Genomic DNA, 25,508 nt, shown 5'->3' on the forward strand with positions numbered 1-25,508 from the left:
AATAAACAAGAAAATATTAAACTCCCATCATAGGGAGTCCTGCTATGTTCTCAATTAGAAGCACAAGAATCTCTCAAGAACATAGCAGTGCCTAATAAAAGAAAACAGACCAATATGTCAATCCCTCAATATTATTATATGTAACTATGAACCTTATTCTTAAAAAATTGAAACTCAGTGGTTACCATAGTTCCTATGGGAGGAGGAGGGAAGAATAGAAGAGATGGATATAGGACACTGGAATTGCTCTGCATGATTTTATGTAATGGATACAGGCCATTTTAAATTTTGTCAAAACAATACTAAAATTATATGTAGTGTTACAGAGCCTTTTAATAAGATATTCTTTTTTTTACATCACCAAGTTATAAATGTGTGCTATAAAGGCAAAATATAGCAAAAATTATGAAATGTATTATTAAATTTTACTTCAAATATATTAATTGTGTTAAAATTAAATTGCAATTCACAATCAAAGCTGATGTAAACAGGCGATAATAAGGAAGCCTTGTTCTGATTTTAACATAGAGCACAATATCTTCCACACTGTAACTTTTTGAGATATTTTATTTCACTTTTATAACCTCTTTGCTAATAGTACCATGGCTAAAAGTCTGCCTCTAGAATGTGGGGTTTATTATTCTGTTTTCTTAGTAACAAGTCAGGGAACTTTAATTATTTCCTGAAAGTAAAAGATTTCCAAGTATTAAAAAAATGTCCACCATACCCCTGCAAAGTTTGAAAAATAAGTTGTGTTTTTACTGATACAGCATTCCAACCTGGAACTGTGACACACTTAGTACTAGATTCTCTTTAGGCTAAAAGTTGAATTTAAAAGTCACATTCAGGGAAACGGACTTTGGCCCAGTGGTTAGGGCGTCCGTCTACCATATGGGAGGTCCGCGGTTCAAACCCCGGGCCTCCTTGACCCGTGTGGAACTGGCCATGCGCAGTGCTGATGCGCACAAGGAGTGCCGTGCCACGCAAGGGTGTCCCCTGCGTGGGGGAGCCCCACGCGCAAGGAGTGCGCCCGTGAGGAAAGCCGCCCAGCGTGAAAAGAAAGTGCAGCCTGCCCAGGAATGGCGCCGCCCACACTTCCCGTGCCGCTGACGACAACAGAAGCGGACAAAGAAACAAGACGCAGCAAACAGACACCAAGAACAGACAACCAGGGGAGGGGGGGAAATTAAATAAATAAATAAATCTTAAAAAAAAAAAATAAAAGTCACATTCATATAAATTAAATATGTTTTTATTATCAAAGTAAAAATCCATTTACAAATATTTTAGTATATTAATTCATTAAGCACTTGTTGTCTTATATATTGTTTTATTAGGCTAAAATATAATCACTTTTTGGTATCAACCTTTACCTAAGAGGTTCTTTCATATCAGACCTGGGAGGGAGCTCTTTGCCTGAAGCATATGATAATTTAGGTAATGACTTGGTGACATTCTGATTCTCTTTCATTGGTTTTCATCCTTAGATTAATAGAAAGTTTGCATTTCCTTATTACGAATGAAAAATTTGATAGTATATTATATGTATGTGTGTTAGTTAATTGGCCTCACTTCCTTGTGTCAAACTGTTTTAATTATTTCTGTGAAACATCAATGACCAAAACTCAAACCCAAAGTAATTACCTTTTTAATTATTTTTAAAGTACTTTCATGTTTCTAGAACTACCTTATTCTGTAGGATTTGAAGAGCAAAATGCAAAAGAGAAAAAACAAAATAAAAATTTGGTAGATAAATTTTTACAAATTTTAACTATAAACACTGATATCAGATAAATCTCATTTGTTATTTGTGTTTTTGTTTTTGTTTTTGTTTTTGTATTTGTTTTTATAGTACAATTTTAAGTGTGTTTTTTTCCCTCCCAGGACATTTATTCAGAGCAGCTGGGGATCAACCGTTTAACCTGTCCACAGTGTCGAGTGCCTTCCCAATGGTCAGCCACCCAGTCTTTGGTCTACATTCAGCCAGCTCAGGGCATTCAGAATTTGGTGGTTTGGGAACACTTGGTACACCCACAGCCTTAGCCGCACATCCCCAACTAGCATCTTTTCCAGGTAAACAACTGTTACAAACAGTGTTCAAGGAAAGGAAGAAAGCTTAAAAATATTCAAGCAGTGATTTCTTTATTAAATTGAACAAAAAAGAAAGTCTAATACCTGGTATATTAAAACTTTTGTGCAAGAATTGGCACAAATAAATCCTATTTATCATGTGCAAATAAAAAATACATTTAGTATGTATGCTAAATGGCAATGTTATTAATTAGGTGTTTAGGTATTTAACTAGAGAAATAGGCATCTGTCACAAAAAGGAATAATTCAGCCAAGTTTTTCACATTTTTAAATTGAGATATATACAGAAAAGTATAAATATTGTAAATGTACAGCTTCATGATTTCTTAGCTTTTTGATTTTTAAAAAATTTATTTAACTTACAGTGAGAAACCAAAATCCAGTTCTTATAATGATTATTTGTACACTTTTATGTCAAGTTCCCACTTCTTTGTGTTTTGTAAGAAAGATAACCTTGACTCTTAAATTTCTATATTTTCCTATATTTGATCAAAACAATTATAGATTTACACCACTTATATGGTAGGAGGACAGTATTTAAAATTCTGCATGTATTCAGGAGTTTAGTAAAATACCAGTCAAAGTTTAACTTGGACAAACATGGTATAATTTATCTTAGAAATCTAAACTATAATTTATGTTTTCAAGTGATTCATCTTACTTTAATCAATTTTAGTAAGGGATGCATATTCTTTGGTGTATGTAAAATAGTTTAAACTTAAGAACATAAGACAAATATACCTGAGTTTAAATCTGGCTTTGCTACTTGTTAGCTGTGTGACTTTGGACAAGTTATCTAACCTCTCAGCCTCAGTTTTCTTATTTGACAAATGAGAATAAGAATGGTACCTGCCTCATAGAGTTCTTGTGAAGATTAAAGGAGATAAGCTATGTTCATTGTTGAATACAGTATCTTACATAATTAGTCTAAAATTGGTGACTCATTATTTTCCTTTGCCCACTTTTATGGCTAATAAATTGTCAAATGCTTCTTTAAAAGGAAATAAATGTCTTCTTTCAACTATATGTCGTAAAGACAAATGGTTAAATGTATATTCAAAAGTACCATTTCAGGAGTCAAGTTATTACTTTGATTCAATTCTCTGTGAGATAGGGTGGTGGGAAGGGCTAATGAGAGTACACAATCGGTTAAAATAAAGTCCTAAACTTAGCCTTAACATTTGTTTTTAAAAATTATTAATAGCAATTAATTTCAATCAATATCTAGGATGGCTGCTTAGCAAATGAGCATTCAACAGATATTTGCTGAAATGTAGTATTCCTAAATAAAAATGGATAATAGTAATAGTTACAGGTATCTTAAATATTTTCTATTGTCTATAATAGGTTATTATAATTTTGGTTTTGAGGATTTCTAATCCACAATGTAATAACTATGTTAATAAAATCAAATACCTTATGAACTAGAATGATAGTTAACAAGAAGAAAAATAACTCATCTTGACTTCAATAATGTTGATATTTCCACTGTGTAGGAAAAAAATGTAGTAACTTCCCCAGCCTACACAAACTATTTACTCATTCACTTATGGGTTTATTGCACAAAGTTCCTTGAGCACCTCTTTTTTTCTGTGCACTAGGCCAGGCACTGAAAAAGACACTTAGTACATACCTGTATGTTGCTTATAGTTTTTATTTTAATTCATTTGTAATTGTGGTAACATATATCATAAAATTTGCCATTTTAATGATTTTTAAGTATACAATTCAGTGGCATGAATCACATTTAAAATGTTGTACTACTGTCAAAACTATCCATTACCAAAACTTTTTCATCACCCAAAATAGAAACTCTTTACCCATTAATCAATGTACTTATTTTTTAGAAGACAGATAAAGACAATTACAAAGTAGTCTTTAGTGATAAAAGCGGCCTATAGGAGCATACTTTTTTGCAAAATGGAAAGAGATTATGCCTAAATTTAGAAGACTCATTTTGTTAAAATTGTAGATTTAGTGCAATAACTGATAAATATAAATTATAATATGCTTTATTCAGAAGGATAATTAGTATTGCCAGACTTTTGAAATTACCCAATAAATAAATCAGGACATATAAGGAAGACTTATTTAGGAATTTTAAATAAGGGATAGGTAATTTATTTCCAAATATTATGCACTTCCAAAGTATTCCATTTTTTGAATAATGAAATCAGCAGATGTAGAATTATTTAATATATATTAGTGTAAAAATTTTTTTCCATTTTACATTGAAACAGGATTTCATGATAATTTTTTAAAATGTTTGCAATGTTAGAACATCATATTTTTGTATTATATTACCATTAACTTACGTGAAGTATGTGACACAAGTGAAAAAAATTTCTAAATTCTTCTAAATATTATGGATTTAAATTAAGATCAGTATATCCTATCAAATAGTAGACTCAGTTGAATATGACTTATGTTGCTAGCATACTATTACCACCCTTCAATACACTTAGAAATTCATCATATACTGATATATGTAATCTTTATTTTATTTATTTTAGTTTGTCCACAGGCTAGTTTGTTAGGAACTAAATTTTTATTTTTATTTCCTAAATTTGAAGACAGAAACGCTCATCACTAAACAAAAATTATATTACTTCATGTGAAATAATATCAGATATTTGTAACACTTGTGTTCAGTAAGCTCTCCCATTTTCATCATCTTTTAATTTGATTGCTCTTATTACTTTTTTTTCCCCACTCTGTTATCAGCTTATTTACAACAGATATTTTTTTTCTCTAATCGCTACTGTCTGCCTATTGATACTGACATTCTACAGTACATTTTTATGTTTTTTTGTGTTTGATTATATCTAAAATATTTTAATTTTGTCATAATTTTGATTACCTTACTGATTTATTGTTTGTTTACAATTTCTACACATTCAATTTTAATGCCTTAATTACAGACTCTGTGTTATATAACAAAAATATCTTTGGGAAACGTCAGTCACTTTTGTCAGCTGTGTGGAGCCTAGTTTTCACACCTATAATAATAGTAGGTCTCTGACTGTTGATATAAGCCTAAAATGCATCCTTTTCTTCATGTCTAAATGCACTTCTTTCGTTTAAACAATGAATAAATGATTGATGGTTTTGTGAAGTTATTCTTGGTTCAGTTCCCACCATTCAGGCAGTACTGAATATATACATTGGTATCATTCATGAGCAAAGCTTTCCTGCAGTGCAAAAGAATACCTTTTCCAGTTTTCTGCTTCTACTGCTTTTAAAGTCCTTTCAAATAGCAGCTATCTTGAACATATTTTACTTTCTATTTTTTTTAAACCAGATTTTGTCATTAGATAATGAAGGTACACATCACTTTGCAGAATCCTATTTTTAGAGAAGGTATTCCTAGAAAAGCTTTAAGGAACATATAATACAATGTACTGACAATATTAAGTTTTTCCCATATTATATTAATTTTTTTTCTAATTTCTTATATTGTGGTTGAATGAACAATAATGACTGATTTGGTAATCCCTAATAGATTAGCCAGTTGAAGAGCATTGTTTTTGAGAGTTTAGATGGGGCAATACAAAACTCTTCTATGAATTAGTTTCAAATCCCTTCTTAATGTTCACCCTTCCTGGAAAAAAATCCATTCTACAAAATTTGGCTTGTCTCCTATTTTAAATATTTTAAGAACCACTGCTAAATATCTAAATTGCATTTGATAATTTGCTACCATTTAGTCGTTTTTACACTGATAAAATAGTAATTACCTATAATTTATGAGAGGAAGTATAAACAAAATTCAAGCTTTCTTAAAGAGGAGGAACTCTACGAACTTATATTTTAATGCAGACTTACTCATTTTTTGAAACCATTGAGCACTTTTCATATATAAAAATCAGAGGTTCACTGATTTTGCTCTCAATGATTTTTGACTACAGAATGTTTTCTTCCAGAAATGCATTTGAAGTATATTTCTTTTCAGTAGTTTTTGTACTATTATTTAGGCCATATGAATGATCAGATCCAGATAATTCTGATAATTGTATTTGAGGAAATTCTTGACATAGGCTTTCAATGTAGTATTAGATTTTAAAATAGTTTAGTAAAGTCTTAAATATTTTGTTTCTTTACTAATTTGGCAAAAAAAAAAGGTACAAGTCATCAAAGAGTGAGTTCTTTCATATTGTAAATTTTCAGTTTTATTCTTAAAACCATGGACTACCTTTGTTCTTTATAAGCTTGAACTCTAGAAAGCTGCTGAGTAAAGATCCTTGGATCCTGTATTTAGAGGAATGATGAGTGTACAAGTTCTAATCAGCTATTTTACAATTAGAAGGACGATCAGAACTGTGTCATTCAGCAATTCCTTTCCAAGATCAAAATTACAGTATTTTTAGTAATAAAATCTAGATACTAATTGTTGTGTTAACTAGAAAATTAATGCAAATGTTTTGTTTTGTTTGTTTGGTTTTGAGGTGCAGAATGGTGGCGAACAACAGATGTTCATACTCGTACAGGGGCAACCCTCTTTCCACCATTACTGGGAATTCCACCACTCTTTGCTCCTCCAGCCCAGAATCATGACTCTTCATCATTCCATCCCAGGACTTCAGGAAAAAGTAATCGAAATGGTCCAGAAAAAGGTATCCATATGAACATAAGTGAAATACTTTAAATCTTCTATTCTAATGCCTATCTTCATTAAAACTCAGGTTTAATAACATTTACATGGCATTGTGCTAGATATTTTCATTTTGTCTTGCTTAATTTTTATAATAACTCTTTGAGATTGGAAGTATCCTCATTTTGCAGCCAAGGTTAAATAAGTTATTCAAGGAAACACATGTAAATGTGACATAGTCAGAATTTGAACCCAGGCCTTCTAATTCTATTTGCTTTTCCTTCTATTCCCTATTAAATGCAACTCAATATAATATATTCTTCTGCAATTAAGCATTAGTTTCATTAAAACTAATATCTTGGTGTTCTATTTTTCTTTTAAATGATCATTAATATTTCTGGAATTGATCAGTATTGTTAGAATATCATTTGAAATTTTTAATATTCTTTTATATGGTTTGTTATTATCTTTCATTTCACTTGAATGGTGTTTGGGGGAGTTTCCTTTCAAAGAGGAATATTTGCAATTAATTATCTTTCTAAATATGTTTTTTAAGGTGTAAATGGATCAATAAATGGAAACAGTACATCATCTGTATCTTGTATCAGCACATCTGTACTATCCACTACTGCAACAAGTTCCACTGGACAAACTAAAACTATAAGCTCAGGTGGAGGAAATCGAAAATGTAATCAGGAACCAAGTAAAAACCCACCTTTGGACGCTAGAGGTGACAAAATCAAAGATAAGGTAAGTTAATCTATGAAGAACAAATATATAACAGATCTCTATGTAATGTAAGATCCAATCACCAGAATCTATGGATGAATTTCTTATGAATTACCAACAATTAGTTTTGTAGATGTATATTTTTATGGTGTTATATTAATATTATGTATTTTTAAAAATTAAAACTGTCAGCACCAGTGTAAATAATACAAATAGTAATAATAGCTGATATTTATTGAGAACTTATTCTATACCAGCTTGACTCTAATTTGTTTGCATGTAACATCTATTTCAATCCTCCCAATATCCTTTATGAGGTAGGTACTGTTATTATAAATGTGGGAACAAAGCCCCAAACAGCAAGCCATTAAGTGGCCGAGCCAGGATTTTTTTTTTTTTTTAAGATTTTATTTTATTTATTTCTCCCCTTCCCCCCCATTTTCTGCTCTCTGTATACATTCGCTGTTTGTTCTTCTGCATCTGTTTGCATTATCAGGCAGCACATGAAACTGCATCTCTTTTTTTATTGCATCATCTTGCTGCGTCAGCTCTCCATGTGTGTGGCACCATTCCTGGGTGGGCTGTGCTTTTTTCACACGGGGTGACTCTCCTTGCGTGTGGGGCACCCCTACGCAGACGCATAGCATGACACTCCTTGCGCATGGCAGCACTGCACATGGGCCAGCTTACCACATGGGTCAGGAGGCCCTGGGGATTGAACCCTGGACCCTCCATATGTTAGGCAGACACTCTTTCAGTTGAGCCGTGTCTGCTTCCCTGAGCCAGGATTTAAAGTCAGACCATCTGACTACAGAGCCCATAGTTAAAACCTAACAAAATGAAACAAAAAACAGAAAACAAAAATACTTTTTATTATGGAAAATTTTAAATACACAAAAGTATACAGGATAGTATCGCAAACATCTGTATACACTGTACCCATCATTTAGATTTAAAAGTTATTACCTCATGGCCAATTTTATTTCCTTTCTCTCCCCACCTGCAAGTTATTTATTGCCTCTCAGCTCTAAATTCACCCTTTTCTCCTTTGCCATTTGGCACATTGTTAGGCCTTGGCAATAGAGGGCCGTGGAGAAACAGTACAAGAAGAAGGGGTTTCTTTTTAAAACTTGGTTCATTAGCACTTTCCATATATAGTTAGAAAAAAAAATGTTTCTCAGCTAGTTTTGATATCTCTCCTGGTGGGCAGGTTACTTACAAAATACACAAACATACAACCTCTTTCAAAGAAGGAGAAACAATTCAGGATTGAATGAATTCTATTCCTACTGCTATGCAAGATCTTATTTCCACAGCAGCCAAAACAACCTTTTAAAACCATAAATTATTTTTTTGGTTTTCAAATATCATGTGTTACCATGCCCCTCCTGTGCCTTCCTATCCCACTTAGGATAAAATCCTTATGGCCTACAAGACCCTGTATTATCTGACCCCTGCCAGTTCTCCCTCCTACTCTTCTCTCCCTTGTTCCCTTTGCTGTAGCTGGTCTAGCTGACTTTTCCATTCTTTGAGGATGTCATACTCATTTCCAGCTCATGGCTTTTGCCTTTGCCATTCCACCTGCCTTGATTCTCTTACATCTTATATGACTAGCTCTTGTTCTCCATTTAGGTCTCAGCTCGTAAAGGTCTTACCTTATGACTTCTAGATCAGTACCACCTCCCCCTGCCTACCACACACTGTCTATCCAATTATCTGGTTTTATCCATGACATTAAGTACTAAAAACATGTATTTATATTGTTTGTTGACTCTCTTCTCCCTGTTTCCACTTTGGCAGAGTTGATTTTTGTTTGTCACATTCTTATATCTCCAGAGCCTTGAGCAAACTATGCCTGGTATATAGTAACCTTGAAAATTACTATTTTTGGTTATTGAAAGAAACAAGTATATAGTAAATGAATATTTGAGCAGAAGGTTCTGATAAATTTTCCCAAACTGGATGGAGAGAAATTAATAAGCTCTTTGATCATTTTTGATCAATCTAATCATAATAATAAATTGTTTAAATGAGTAAGAAGAGACATGCTCCCTAATTAAGTGTGAATACAAAAGAACTATACACACATGCATGCACACACACACTAATAGGGACTCAGGAGATAAAATTGGTGATATTTCTGATAATTTTATCCAAACCCATCTTTTCCCCTTTTTCTCTAATATCCTTACTTAATGTCTGTTCACTTCTAATTTTTAAAAATGGGGATTAGAGTTGTTATCTTATAAAAGTACAGACTCAGCACACTTTCAAAATGTGCCCTGCACACCATCTACCTCAGAGTTACAGTAAGTGCTTATTAATGCAGATCTGTGTGCCCTGTTTGGAAGTGGGACCCAGAAATCTGCTGATCTCGGTGAAATTCAGCAAGTGAATCCTACACACTCTGAAGCTTTAGAACTAGTACCTCTAGAGCCTCTTCTGAGGAGTGTAGTCCCCACCTTTAGTAGTCACACCACCTTTATATAAAACAACTACACACGGATTACTAGGCATTGAAATATTTCATTTTTCTCTGTTAAATCATTATTGTCCCCTCACTCCTTTCCTTTCTTAGCCCTTACTAAAACCTAAAGTTTTAACTTCAGTTTAGATTCCTTATGATTTTCATAGCCTCACTACACAGGCTTATAAGTTCACAACAGATTTTGGTTGCAAAGAAGCAGCTGCTGCTTCTGCTAAAGAAATGATAGTCTTATACTACTATATTAATGTTTTTTCCCCTTTAATCTCTACCTCATCCTGTGATTCCCACACTATTCCACTTTAGTTTATCTTTCTCCACTTTGCAGTAAGGGAAGGAGATGGTAGCTATTGTTCTGCTTATTGAAGAGTATCTTTGGGTATGTCTGTGGAGGAAGCAATACAGTAGCTAACACTGGAACAGTTAATATAGAGTCATTGGGAAGCAGACATGGCCCAGTGGTTAGGGCATCCGCCTACCACATGGGAGGTCCACGGTTCAAACCCCGGGCCTCCTTGACCTTGTGGAGCTGGCCCATGCACAGTGCTGATGTGCACAAGGAGTGCCCTTCCACGCAGGGGAGCCCCATGCGCAAGGAGTATGCCCCGTAAGGAGAGCCACCCAGCCCAAAAGAAAGTGCAGCCTGCCCAAGAATGGTGCCGCACACACAGGGAGAGCTGACACAACAAGATGATGTAACAAAAGGAAACACAGACAACAACAGAAGCGAACAAAAGAAAGAACACACAGCAAATAGACACAGAGAACAGACAACTGGGGCGGGGGCGGGGGCTGGGAGGGGAAATAAATAAATAAATAAATAAATCTTTTAAAAAATATAGAGAGTCATTTCAAGCAGAGTATAACAGCAGGAGTGAGGATCTCTCTCCTCACTCATATGCATTAATTTAAATCAAACATCAGAAGGTAACAAAGGCAAGAGTGCAGATTTACAATCTTTAGTAACTCAGGCTTACATTTGGCTTCCTGTTAGAGACAAGTATTATTGTCTTTCATTCTCAGTAGTCATGAAAGCCTGTATTTCTGTTAAGACGATAATGGAGAAATCACTTTTATGATTCATTGTTGCTTTTTCTATATTGTGTTCTTTGTTTTATCTATCAGCACATGCTGTTGAAATTCTAAATAACTTTGAATTGTGCTTAACTGTTGCACTATAGTTTCAACATTTCTTCTTTTTCAGTTTTCCTATTGCAGAGTTTTAACTTTTTCATTTTTATTCACTTAGTTATAATACATCTCATGATTTTTCTTCTTTTTATCCACAACTATTTTCAGTTCTTTAAACACAAAACTTCCCTTTTTTATGTGACTACCAACTTTGGATTTTCTTTTTTTTTTTTTTAACTTATATTTCTTGTTGGGGAATTCCTATCAGATAAGTTAATTTGACCAATTTGTTGATAAACTACCTTACAGCTTTTTCCTTTGTCTTTAAATGGAACTTTAGGGAACTTTTGACTTTTTCCTAAAATGTCATTTTGAGATTTAAAGTATCACTTGAAAAAAATAGCACAGCTCTTACTGAATCTTCATTTCTTCCTAAGTCTTGGTAAAAATCTCATCTTTATCCAGAAACCAAGGAAGAAAGCTATGGAAAGTTCTAGCAACAGTGATAGTGATTCAGGCACATCATCAGACACCTCAAGTGAAGGCATTAGTAGTAGTGATTCTGATGATCTAGAAGAAGATGAAGAAGATCAAAGTATTGAAGAAAGTGAAGATGATGATTCTGATTCAGAGAGTGAAGCACAACATAAAAGCAACAACCAGGTATAAATAGTTTCATTGATAGTATCCAAACATTATTCATATGTAAGAATTAACTGTTTTATCCTGACTCCTAAAGTTACAGATATTTTAAAATTAATCATTATCTTTACTTCTTATTTTTGCACTAGAAATGTGGAAGATGGAGAAAAATGTTTAATGGGGCCTTTCATGTATACTTATTGAGTGTTATCTATCATATCATTAGGAACACTTTTTAAAGTACCCTTTTTCTCCAAGTTTTACCATTTGCTGTTCTTTGTTTTATAGATATTAAGAAGTTGCCACTTGATTTTTATTTGCAGGTGCTATTACATGGTATTTCAGACCCAAAAACAGATGGACAGAAAACAACTGAAAAAGCCAAGGAAAAAAGAATACACCAGCCATTACCTCTTATGTCTGAAACCCAGACTCACTCATCATTCCAATCCCAGCAGAAGCAGCCTCAGGTTTTGTCACAGCAGCTTCCATTTATTTTCCAAAGCTCTCAGGCAAAGGAGGAAACTGTGAACAAACACACCAGTGTAATACAGTCTACGGGATTGGTATCCAATGTGAAACCTTTATCTTTGGTAAATCAAGCCAAAAAGGAAACTTATATGAAACTCATAATTCCTTCTCCTGATGTACTTAAAGCAGGGAATAAAAATACCTCTGAAGAATCTAGTCCTTTGACCAGTGAATTGCGATCCAAACGGGTAAGCTTAAAATTATTTATAGAAAAATTTTATTATTTAAAAAAAGCTACAATTTTTATATAGTCCTAAATTAAATTCTACCCTTATTTTTATACTTTCTTCGTCATCAGAAATAGAAGCGCCACATCTGAAAATTAAATTTTTCTGATTTTATATGTGTGTGTATATATTTGTATATTTAATATACATGTTTAATAATACATCTGTGGCAACAAATCATGTCATTTTTTCCCAAGTCTAACGATTTAGCAGTCAGGGATAAATATGCTTGAATAAAACAAACTTTACTGTTACTTTTATTTAAAATGAATGCCCTTTTCTTCCTAATATCATTCTGTTCTTTTTTAAAGAAATGAACTCTTGAGTAATTTACTTCTGTATTCCTATAATTTATAAATTTTAAATGTAAAAATTCCTTTATAAAGAATTATTTTGCCTTGCCCTTCTTAATGAGTTATATGAAATAGAAAATAATTTGAATAACTTACTTACACATCTGAAACCACTCCTCAGAGACATTTTTATCTTTGTTTTTCATACTGTTTATTTTATATTACTACATAGTCTTCATTCATATGGCCCATAGAAGTATTATAATTAAATGACCATTGCCTTTTATTCTAGAACCAGCTAGAGTGGAAAAATATTATGTTTGAATATAACATTCTATCTCTTGGTTATAAATATTGTCATTAGACATCCTCATTGTTAGTTTACACTGAGAGAACACATACTGTTTGCCAGCCATTTTTGTAAGTGCTGAGCATGCATTTACTCATTGGATACTAACATCTGTCAGTGCTACTAATATTCTTATCCCTATTTACAGCTGAGGAAAATGAGAATCGGAGATCTTGAATAACTCTCTCAAGATCACATTGCTAGTTAGTGATGAAACTAGAATTCATGCCCAGGCAATGTGATTCTAGAGACTTTGCACTTAACCACTGAGATATGCAGCCTTTCTTTCTTAAAAAAGTCACAGTGTGTTTGTTTATTGTCCTTTTCCTTGTCTAGTGACTCTTATTTTATTATGAAGAATTTAAGAACAGGGTCAAAGAAAAGTGACTTGAACAAATCAGCCTTTTTTAGAGAATCTAAATAAATGGTTCTCAAGACTGACTATACATTAGACTCACCTGGGAAACCTAAAAAAACAAACAAAAAACCATCTCATTAAGAACAGGGTCAAAGAAAAGTGACTTGAACAAATCAGCCTTTTTTAGAGAATCTAAATGAATGGTTCTCAAGACTGACTATACATTAGACTCACCTGGGAAACCTAAAAAAACAAACAAAAAAACCATCTCACAACAATTAAATCAAGATCTCTTGTGGTGGACTATAGTATTGAATATTTTTAAAGTTTCCCAGGTGATTTAAATGTACAGTCAGACTTGGGAACCACTAATCTGAATGAAATAATGAATTGTGGCATTGATAGTACACATATGAAAACTCGTAATGCACTGCTCAATGTAAGGAGACATTATTATCAGCACCACATTACTGACTCTTCACAAATAAAGGAAGCAAATTAGAATCCTGTTAATTATCTTAATTTTTCTTAATGTATGCCCCACTTTAAGAAAAATGAATTTATAGAGCCACATCAAGAGTTATATGTGTTACAAAAGGGTCCTTAATTTTTTCAAAGGGTTTCTTAAAGGTTCTTCTTAAAGAATTTATATGACCACCTATTAGAAAGTCATTTATTGACATTTGGTTAATGCATGTAGTCAATCTAGGCTTTTTGCCTTACCTATTTAATACTTAAAAAACTTTGTGAGGTAAAGAAACTAAGGCTCGGAGAGTTTAAACCACATGCCAACAGCACAGAAGGGATTTTAACCAAATTCATTCTGATTTCAGAAACCCTGATTAAGATGAGAAAATTTGGTATCCTTGCTAATTGGAGATATTTAGAAATTATAATACAGATTCTCTGAAATGGTAATGGTGGTTAATAGGAAATATTTTATGTGAATATTCTCCTTGGACTCAACTCTAAAGGAGTATATCAATTTTTTAAATCAGTACCTGCTTTTGAGTCCATAACAATTTTTTTTATGTGACAGTCTGACATACAGTGTTTTTATTTCTTATGGCAGTCTCATTTGTTTATGCTACCTGCTCTGTACGTCTGCCTCCCTCACTAGTCTATGATTTCCTTGGGTGTTATTTAATCATTGGATCCTTCACTTCCCTTAAATTGTAGACATTCAATTCAATCAATATTCACTTAATTGGTTATATAGACCAGCAGTGAATTTGGTAGGTATTTATGTACATTTCCTTTTGCCAAGTTTTGTCTAGAGGAGTTTTTATGGTCTGCTGCAACTCAGGTAGGCAGAAGCAAGAGCTTGGTGGTAGGATAGAGTTTCAAACCTATCTTTTTCTGCTCCTGTACTCTTAAGTGTATATCTTAAAGCAACAAGAAGTTTTGCCACTACACAGTTCTCAGTTTTCTCTCTCCCTTCCCTATTTATGTACCAGACCTAATATCAAAAAGGACAAATGTAGGAATCTTGGTTATTCTTGAAAACCTTTAGGTTTCAATGTATGGGAGGTAATGCAATTATTTAAAATTAAAATATGAAACTAGAGAGAAAATTTTTGTTATCATGGCCCTTTTGGTCTCATGTACATAGAAGAAAATTTTATAACCTGTAAAAATAAAATACAAATGCTTATGTGGCATAGTTATATTCTAAGAAATGAATGTTCACTTAAGTTTTTCTGCTGAAAATTTAAATCTTATATTTATTAAAGTATTTTATATAAGAATTTTTTTATAAAATTCTTTTTAAAAAGTAAATGAAATAATATAATTTTCATATTTTATTTACTGTGTAAATACTAATTAAGCACTATCTTTGTGATGCATTGGCTTAGGTACATACATTATGTGGCAGACTTCCTTTGCAAAGGATTATCTTAATAACTTAATATAATATACCAATACAGTAAAGATGTTAAATAGGATACAGATGTTTAATATGTCATATTATATGGCATTCCATCTGCATTTATACTGTGAAATCCCATACCACAATCTTTGGTGGCTTGAGTGTCAGGAGCTCAGGTCTGAGACTGACAGCTTTAATGCTGTGGGAGAGGCAGACATATACAGAGCAGGTAGCATTAAAATCAGTAATGCTGATTTTAATTTCAAGAAAATAATTTTTGTTGCAGAATTTTATCTTAGAAAACTCAGTGCCACTTCTATTAACTTGAAATGTTTAAAGAATTCTACTGTGGTTTATTTTTATATATTATTTCAGTTATACTAATTGAATGAAATTCATATGCTTTATTGTTTTCAAGGAGATTCTAGTAGCTAAATAACTTTTTTTCTAGAAAATTGATGCTTTTCTAAATTGTTTATTATACTCTTTCCAAGTTAATTATTAAAGGTACAGTAAAGTAGTTCACACAGAATATTGAGCCATCATTCTCAACAATATAATATTTTAAAATACATGGTTCATGGTTCCTCTTACTCTAGAAATTATTCATCTAGTAATCTTACAGTTGTTTTTGAAGTACCAAATTCAAGGCTCTAAGCTAAGTTTGGAGAAGACCATTAGTGTGAATAAAAAACATTGTTCTTACCCTAAAGTACTTATCAAAGATGTCAATTTATGCTATAGGTAATATAAGGTAGAATATAAGGAGATAAAATCTGGAGCTTAAAAAATAGAGACAAAGACTGCTTCTGACTAGGACAAGTATGGAATGCTTCTTGGATTAGGTCTTGAAGAATGAAATTTCATCAACTTGAAATTTTTAAGAAGAGGACATTTCATGAAGAGAAAACTACCACTGCAAAATGAGGAGGTAGTGAAAGTATGACATGCACAGGGCATGGTAGATAGTCCAGTTCGACTGAAAAGGTATTTTTGTCCCTAATTGTAAAGTAACTTGAATATCAAAAAGCAAATTGTTAGGCTTTATAAAGTTAGCAATGATAGGGGTCACTAAAGAATTTTAACCAAGGAGTTAATATAATAAGGTATACTAAGATAAAAATAGCATTGATATATAGCATATATTGGGAGTTGCGTAGAAAGAAATTATATTGCTTAAATTTGAGCAATATTTCAGTGAAAAACTGAAAAACATGGGGAATATAGCTGATTTGGAAAAATAAGGTAAATACGCTTTTAGAGTTTCAGGCTCAAATTATTGGGGGAATGGGAGCAACAGTAAAGAGAAAGGGACAGTAAGGAAGCATATATATTTTGAGGGGGAAAGATGAATTGAATTTTAAACATATTTGGTCTAGCCAAGTTTTAGCAACAAACTAGTCATTGATGCCATTCCCTTTATAGCACTTTTATATCGTGATTTAAATTTGTATATGCTCAGCTGTGTTCAGACACTGAAGACAAATAAAAGCAGTCTTTGTTGTTATGTTGCACTGATGTTTTTTAACTTATGTTTCAACAGGAACAATATAAACAGACATTCCCAGCACAATTAAAGAAACAGGAATCATCTAAAAGTCTGAAGAAGGTTATTGCAGCTTTGTCAAATCCAAAAGCAACCTCTAGTTCACCAGCACATCCAAAACAAACATTAGAAAATAATCACCCTAATCCGTTCTTGACAAATGCACTTTTAGGTAATCACCAGCCAAATGGGGTTATTCAAAGTGTCATCCAAGAAGCTCCTCTAGCACTTACTACCAAAACTAAAATGCAGAGTAAAATTAATGAAAATATTGCTACTGCAAGTAACACCCCTTTTGCCTCACCTGTAAATTTGAGTGTAAGTGGGAGAAGAACTCCTGGCAATCAAACACCTGTAATGCCTTCTCCCTCTCCCATACTGCATAGTCAAGGGAAGGAAAAAGCAGTTAGTAATAATGTAAACACAGTGAAAACACAGAGCCACGCTAATCCTTCAAAATCCTTAGTGGAGCAGTTTAGAGGAACAGATTCAGACATTCCCAGTAGTAAAGATTCTGAAGATTCAAATGAGGATGAAGAAGAAGATGATGAGGAAGAAGATGAGGAAGAAGATGAGGAAGATGATGAATCTGATGACAGCCAATCAGGTTATTTTCTATTTTAAAATTTAAGGTATTTCTCTCAATGCTATTTGAATAAAAACATTTCAAAGAGCTTCTTATTTCACAGACTTAAAATGATTGTCATTCACTGCTTTTCACACAGCTATGTAAGTTTCTATAATGAGCTGGTAAATTACAGAACTATTTAAAATTGGAAATCCTAATTAAATTCTCTGCTTTGTTATTCATTTGACATTAAACAAATAATGAAGTTTAAAGTGACTATAAAGGGTGCATGAATTAAGAAAAAAATTCATTTACTCGGTTAATTTTCATTTCACTCAAGATCATTCTCTGCTGCTTGTTAAAATATATCACTAGAAGTTTCTAACAAAGGTAAAATTGTAGTCATAGTCAATCAGAAAGAACCTACAAACCTAAATTCTTATGACTGTCCATCAGTAAACACGGAACTTATTAAATAGCATCTGGAGTACTCCCTGATTTTATTTTTACTTACTTCTTTATATGTTTGTGTATGTGTGTATGTACAACTTTCCTTTCTTCTTTCCTTTCCCTCTCCTTCTTGTTCCACAGAAGATTGAAAGCATAAAATACAAAATAACTTATATTTTAAAGACAAAGAAGAAATTCCTATTTTAATAGTTTGTGAATTTGTTATTATGTAGCCACAGATCCAATTGTAAATTTTCTAGCAGCCAATATGAATAAAAAAGTATAGTGAGTTATACAACTTAAAGTGTCTATAAGATAAAAACAATTACTTAGGGCAAGAACAACTTTCCCTGATAAGATTTTTTTCCTAGGGTTTCCATAAACACAACTTTACATGATATAATGACTATCAACATTGATAACTTTCAAAAACTCTTTTTTATGATGAACCTTATTGTAGGCACATGGGGTCCTACAAACACCTTTCCACATAAGCCGTTGTCCTGGGAACCATTAGGAAACAGTCCAAGTATCAGCCCATGCTTCTCAGAGTTAAGCCAGGAATAGATTTTGCATAACTGGATAAATTGTACATCCTTTGATCTTCCCTAAAATGTATTTGGTGAATCTTGGCCCAGGAACTTAAATGTACAGGAAATAGGACTTCATTTTTGTTAAATTAATTTTCTTCCTACATCTGCGTCTTACCATGCTGGTAGAATATTTCACCCCAGTTCTCTCTCCCAGTGGCATCTAGAAGGCTTACAGTTGTGCCCAGAAAAGAGGGGAATGACCTCTGTCTTTAATATGTCACAAAAATAACTAACGTCCTCCTTGCCAAGACTACTGTAAACCAGCCTTTGGGAGTTGGGTATCATTCTCCTTCTACGAGTAAGAGGCTTGCTACCTTTCCTTTCCCCCCTCCCCCCAGGATACCATTATATAATATAATCTCTTCTGTGATTTATGACTTTTACAGATGACATACTTCATCAAACTGCCTTCTGCTTGCCTTCTATTATCACTCTCCTCTTCCCCTAGAGGAGGAAAAGCCTGGCTCCTGGCTTGAAACTGGGAAATGTTTAGAGATGAGGGGACTACGTAGCTAGAACATGCTTAAATAAATAATTCACCATATTATCCTCCTGTAATTGTTTCTGTAAGTCTGGTCTTTTGTGAAGTCTAAGCCAAAAAATGCCAAGAATCTCCCCAGAAAATCGTTTACTTCCAAGACCAGTTGAAAGAATGTGATACAGATTCCAGACTTCTCTTCCTCATACTAGACTTAGTATACTTCTTACACCATTGTACACTGTTAAGTTGAGTAATCAGTTCTGTTCCCTCTATTAAGTTAAAAGTGATTTTGTGACCATTGAACAGAATTCATCCTGTGAATAGTGTCATATGAGAAGAACTGTTTTATGAATACAGTATTGAGTAAAACTTAACTTTTAGCAAAGAATTTTGAGGATTTTTTAGTTGTATATAATGTATTCAATAGCTTAAAAATAGTAATTTTTACAGTTCCTCTGGAGGATAATTGTTCATTTAATTCTCACTCACAAATGCAGATTCCTGAACTATTCCATTAAGATCAAAACTACAAGCTGTTGGTGATTACCTAGTTATAATATACAAATGCTTCTTTTATTTCCCAGAATCAGATAGTAATTCTGAATCAGATACAGAAGGATCAGAAGAAGATGATGATGATGATGATAAAGACCAAGATGAATCAGATAGTGATACTGAAGGAGAGAAACCGTCAATGAAACTGAATAAAATTGCTTCCTCTGTCAAAAACTCTTCCATCAGTCTCACTGCTCACTCAACACCTCGTAACCTCCATATAGCAAAAGCCCCAGGCTCTGCTCCTGCTGCCTTATGTTCTGAATCCCAGTCACCTGCTTTTCTTGGCACACCTTCTACCACGCTTACTCCAAGTTCGCACTCTGGTACTTATACTTTATTGTTATTGTTATTAAAGGCAAGCCATAACAAGAATTTTTATTTATACTGTGTTCTGGAGAAGATACCACTGGAATCAAGTGTTAGAGTATTATAGCTGAATTATAGAAAGTTAGCATATAATTTCAAAGAATATGACCATTACCATTTTTATTCTCTGCTTCCAATATAAGAACCTGAATGAAGACAGGTCTTGATTTTGAATACTTTCCTGCTTTTGTGTTCAGTTTGTGCTTCTAGGATATAGAATTTGATCAACAGTTGTATTTTTTTGTACTTTATAGAAAAGAGCTTACTTGTTTACTAAAGGTACAATTGTGTATCTGTCCAACATAAAGCCAAGGTAACGTGTATTAATGAATAAAATAATTATTCCATTCATTTGTCATGTCTTTTTTCTATTTGCCCTTTTATAAACTTCTAGAGGTCTTCTGTTTGCCCTTTTATAAACTTCTAGAGGTCTTCATTAAACGTTTCTACATTTAATATTGCAAAACTACTCTCTTTTCACATTCAGTGGCTAAGATAAGATGTGTATAGTAAAATATTGTATTAATTGTTCATTTCACTCTCCTTGGTAATTTCTAGTTTTGCTTGCATTTGCAGCAAGTCAGTATCCTATTCAACTAATGTAAGATACAAGTGTTTGTATTTATGAAACTTGATCATTATCTGTGAAAAATTTTACATGTAATCCTAATCCTTTTTACTTTAGATTAATAAAAGAGTAGTAGTGTTTTTTACTATGACTTTATATGAGCTTCTACATTAAATTGTTTGTAAGTATATGAACCAGATGTTGAGATTTTTCAGCATCTGAAAACTCATATTTTCAAAGAAAAAAAATCTGCAACCTTTTTCTACTGTTTTCCCCTTGTCTAGCCATTTCTTTAATAACTAAATAGGGAAAAGAAAGCTATATATTTTTATCTTGGATTGTTTTCTTTAGAGAAAAGGACTAGTTATTCTATCATTTAGATCCCCCAAAAAAGGGATAGAAAATCTCTGCTTTATACAAACTATTTTATTGAAAGCCATCTAAAAATGATGTGCAAGATGTCCAAAAATACTGAATAATCCAAGTAATTAAAATGAGTTTCTAAGAAAAGTTTCTGTTATTGAAAATAACTGTCATCTTTAAAAACTAATATTTTATATTAACTGGTTGAATTTTCTTGAAGGTACTTCCAAAAGAAGAAGAGTAACAGATGAACGGGAACTGCGTATTCCTTTGGAATATGGGTATGCAAAATAAGATTTCTCTTTTTGTTTTCCCCTAGTATATTTATGCATGTTTGATGTTTACTTCATTTAATATTCTCTTCTCTTAATAAAAGAAGTGAATATACTTCATAGTATATATTAGAACAGAAGAGCCAGAGCAAAGGGCAATATAGTTAACATATCAGAAAATCGAAATGAAAAGCTGTTTGTGGGAGTATGGTAGATCTGATATAGGTCATGCAACCAGGTGGGAATATTATTGAACAAGAACCAAGAACAAATCATTTGGCAAAGGGCAAAATATAGTTAAGAGTGTCAGAGGTTTTGGTGAAGATAAAATTAAATGACAGTGAAAGACACTGTAGGTAATACTGAGGACTTGAGCAGAATTTGACTAAAATGGTTTAGTTGGAACTTACAGGTTTAGAACTGGAAGTATATGAACCCCAAAGAGCAAGGAACCAGATTTATTTTACTCTTCTCACTTCAAATTTTCAGATGTAAAAATTGCTAGGCTTTGATACATTACTAAATATTTCTGAGTACCCAAAGCGAAAAGTTATGATTTTTTAAAAATATAATAAAGTTTAATATTTGTAAATTGAGTCTTTGAAATATTTTTAGTGAGTTATTTAGCTAAGAAGATAATTTTAATAGTAAATGTTTCTGGGTTTATTTTTGTTTGCGTTTTTTATGTTTTCGAAAATATATACTTTAATATTTTTAATTTTTAAAAACTTTCTTAAAATTAAATATGTCATAATCTTCATTTCTGTTATGTGTAGCTGGCAAAGAGAGACAAGAATAAGAAACTTTGGAGGTCGCCTTCAAGGAGAAGTAGCATATTATGCCCCATGTGGAAAGAAACTTAGGCAGTACCCTGAAGTAATTAAGGTACATACTTTTCAACAAATAATGTACATTTGGTACCTGTTAAGTATGAGAATGGAAAATAAAAAATGTTCACTCCTTCCTCAGATAAAGTTCCTTGGTACAAAGTGTCCTCTTGTATGAGATTTATATTCTTAACCTAAATTGATCTGCTATAAATCCATAGCCCCTTGATAGAATATGAAAAACTTTAGTGCCCTGAAGATACTTATACATCAAAGCTGGGTTGTAATTATTAAAACCTGAAGTGGAAAAATATGTGATTTTTTCAGTATCTCAGCAGAAATGGAATAATGGATATCTCAAGGGACAATTTCAGCTTCAGTGCAAAAATAAGAGTGGGTGACTTCTATGAAGCCAGAGATGGACCTCAGGTATCCACTTTTTAAAAAGTACAGTCTTTGAACCAAAAAGTAGTACCATAACCTAAATGAAGTAAATTTAACTACACTGGAGCATTGTTAGTTAATGCTTACTTAATTGTAAGTTAACTTTTGTTAGTTAATTCGTATAGCTAAACATATAGTTTTGTGGTAAACACTCACTGAGGCTTCAATTTGCTATACTAGAGTAACAAGGAGCTTTGCCTTAATAGACTTTTTTTCACATATTTTTAAGAAAAATTTTTTCCTGTTAATTAGTTCTATCAATAATTTTACAGTTTATGCAGGTATAAAAGTATCTGCATATTCATGTGAAATACAAGAAAACTTTTAATTCCCTAAAGGTAAAACAATTTTTAAAAATTTATTTGAATGGGAAAGCCATGTTACTAAGTCAGTCCAAAAGAGGGTAAATATGCCTCTGATTTTTAGAAGGACCTTGTCATTTGATTATGCCAGTCTACATGATGCATTCTCACAAGTTAAGTGAAATTTCTTTTTGCAGAAATTGACTTTTTAATATAATCATACACATTTCTGAACATGTCACTGAAGATCCCTTTGGACTCAACTTTGTGGCTTAAGTACATAAATCTCACCAGTCAGCACAAAAGACCCACACACTGAGACCTCATTTCAAACGTTTCCTTTAATGTTTTTCCTTTGTTACTTACTTGTATTCAGCTATATGAGCTTATTTTTCCCTTTGTCTTTATCAGCTCCTTTGAAAGGGATCTGAGTTAAGAAATGAGGAGACCTTGATTTTTGTCAATCCGTAAAATATTTTGTGCTGAACAACAAAATAATGCTCTTTTTCCCTCAATTTCTTTATCTGCCAAATATGAACAATAATAATACATTTCTCATCTCATATGATTATGATAAAGTTAAAATGAGATTGTACACATGACAATGTTTTGGAAAGGTTAAAACCTTCAGCCAACTCCAGTTGATTTTTTTTTTCTTGATTGGACTTTTCTTCCCTTTGATTCATTATAATACACAAAAAGAAAATTTTCCTGGCACTTAACATTTTCTTTTGTGAATAGGCAGACTTTGCTATCCTTTAATTTCATAGTTACAAAAATGGAAAAGGCCTTTCTCATTCTGCAAGAAGTTGATTCTGAAAACTAAGAAAATTAAGAGAATTTTCCAAAGTCACATTACTTCAGCAAGGCAGATAACTAGATCAGAAGGCTTCTGATAATGTTCATATACATCATATACCTCTTTTTCATTGTTATCCATAACTTTTTAAGGAACAAGTGATGTTCAGATCCACTTCTCTTTTCATTGCTAGGCCTTTTGCCAAAATGTCTTTATCTAAGGTTTAAATTCTTTTTGGAAATGTAAACTAGGATTTTTATTTTTATTTTTAAACTTATAGTTTTTTTTTTTAATTCAGGCTACAGGGGTCACCAAACAGATTCTCAATTTCAGTGAACTGCAGTGTTATTTTATAGACTCGATAAATACTGGATTAGAAAGCAGTAATAATTTTACTTTAAAATTCTTATTCTTTAATCTCTTGGTTTGTTATTAAATCCTCACTTGCTTATTTATGCCAAAGGTATCTTTGTTTTTGTAAGCTCAGTAGATTTTCCTTTTGAAAAGAAAGCTAATCGCTATTCAGTGCATAAAGTATTTTTAGTTTTGTATCAGTGATAATTAGATTTAATCTACAAAGCATCATTAGGCAGAGCAGAATGTTCTTCGACGTCCATTTACTTTTTATTAAACATAATCAATTTTTTCCAAATGCATATTTTCTTTCTGAGAGGTCAATTCCAATCAAGGATATATGATGAATTATTAAATCCAGAATATATTAAGCTGCCAATATTTCAGCAGAATGGTAGGAGAAAATAATAGCAATTTTGAGAACAATATTTTCAGTTTAAAAAAATTAGTAAGCTCAATTTATTTCTGAATACTTTTAGAGAACAATAGCTAAAGGTAAGTAATCCAAGAAAGTGTTTCAATTAATTAATTAGAAATGCATATAGTTGTATAGCATATACATTTCTCTATGATTAATGTTTATATGTATTCATTGAGTTAATTAGAAATTTTTATTATTGTATAATCATTTTCTATGAAAATAAACCAAGATTATATGTTTTTATTAGAATAATTATTATTGTAATTCTTATGATTAGTCTAAATTTTGTAGATGATATAAAATACAGTTACCATGTAGGTCATGCTCTGTATATTTAAAATATGCCTTTATACAAATTATGTAAATGATATTGTGGCTGTATATTTATTAGAAAACAAAAGTATGCTTATCTAAAGACTGGAAGGAAAAGTGTTAACATTTTAATAATGAGTGTAATGGTAATGGTTGGCAGTACAATGGGTCTTTTTTCTTTCCTTTCTACTCATTTTTCAAATTTTCTAAAATTTGCTGTTACTTACAGAATGTGAAAAAGTTTCCTATGTTTTAAAAATAAATACTTCTGCCCTATATAACCCAATAAAGCTAGATATTCACAGTATTCCAAATGCATTGGTGTCTTAGTTTGCCAGAGGACTGCTGGTGCAAAGTACTGGAAATGGGTAGGCTTTTATAATGGAGATTTTATTGGGGTGAAAGTTTATGGTTCCAAGGCCATGAAATGTCTAAATCAAAGGACAATCAGAGATGCTTTCTCATCAAAGTCAGCTACTGATGATCCTTGTATTCTGCCATGTGGTAAAGATGGCAGACAATTTCTGCTGAGGTCCCTGCCTTTCCCTCCAGAATATACTCCCAGAGCTCAACTGTGGGCAACCAGGCATAGGGCTTATTTCTCTCCAGGCCTACTCTCTCAAGCTCACCTGCTCCACTGTCTTTCCAAGTTCAACTGTGGGCTGTCAGGCATATGGCTCATCTCTTGCCTTGAACTGCTCCATGGGCCCAGCCTTTTGAGGGCTTCATGCTTAAGCTTTGGCTGCCAGTGATCTTCAAGACACATGGCAGGATCAAAGATGACAGCTTCCTTTCTCTGTGTCTCTCTCTTAGTGTCTGTTTATATGAAGCTCCAGTAAGAGGGCAGAGACCCAATCTGCATCTTCCTTATTGGACATAATCCAATCAAAAGGACCCCACACCCACATGAATAGATTAGTTCAAAAACATAATCTTTTTTTGGATTCATCAAATTCAAACTGTTAGAATAGGGATTGTATATAAATA

At 32.6% G+C, this 25,508-nt stretch overlaps 1 protein-coding gene across 20 annotated transcripts in view; it reads left to right on the forward strand.

Moving 5' to 3' along the window:
- The window catches only part of BAZ2B (bromodomain adjacent to zinc finger domain 2B), a 472,255-nt gene that overhangs the window by 353,408 nt on the left and 93,339 nt on the right, over positions 1–25,508 (forward strand). For 8 of the 20 annotated variants that reach the window (XM_058300804.1, XM_058300812.2, XM_058300809.2 and 5 more), the window contains 10 exons: positions 1,885–2,073; positions 6,537–6,704; positions 7,239–7,432; positions 11,493–11,690; positions 11,993–12,388; positions 16,841–17,450; positions 19,520–19,816; positions 21,011–21,071; positions 21,839–21,947; positions 22,217–22,318. In XM_058300804.1, coding sequence (XP_058156787.1) covers positions 1,885–2,073; positions 6,537–6,704; positions 7,239–7,432; positions 11,493–11,690; positions 11,993–12,388; positions 16,841–17,450; positions 19,520–19,816; positions 21,011–21,071; positions 21,839–21,947; positions 22,217–22,318 — 2,324 coding nt within the window. The remainder of the gene's footprint in view (positions 1–1,884; positions 2,074–6,536; positions 6,705–7,238; positions 7,433–11,492; positions 11,691–11,992; positions 12,389–16,840; positions 17,451–19,519; positions 19,817–21,010; positions 21,072–21,838; positions 21,948–22,216; positions 22,319–25,508) is intronic. The other 12 variants (XM_058300811.1, XM_058300818.2, XM_058300810.2 and 9 more) reach the window with 5 other exon arrangements.

This window comes from Dasypus novemcinctus, chromosome 7, assembly GCF_030445035.2.
Source record: "Dasypus novemcinctus isolate mDasNov1 chromosome 7, mDasNov1.1.hap2, whole genome shotgun sequence".
NCBI lineage: Eukaryota > Metazoa > Chordata > Mammalia > Cingulata > Dasypodidae > Dasypus > Dasypus novemcinctus.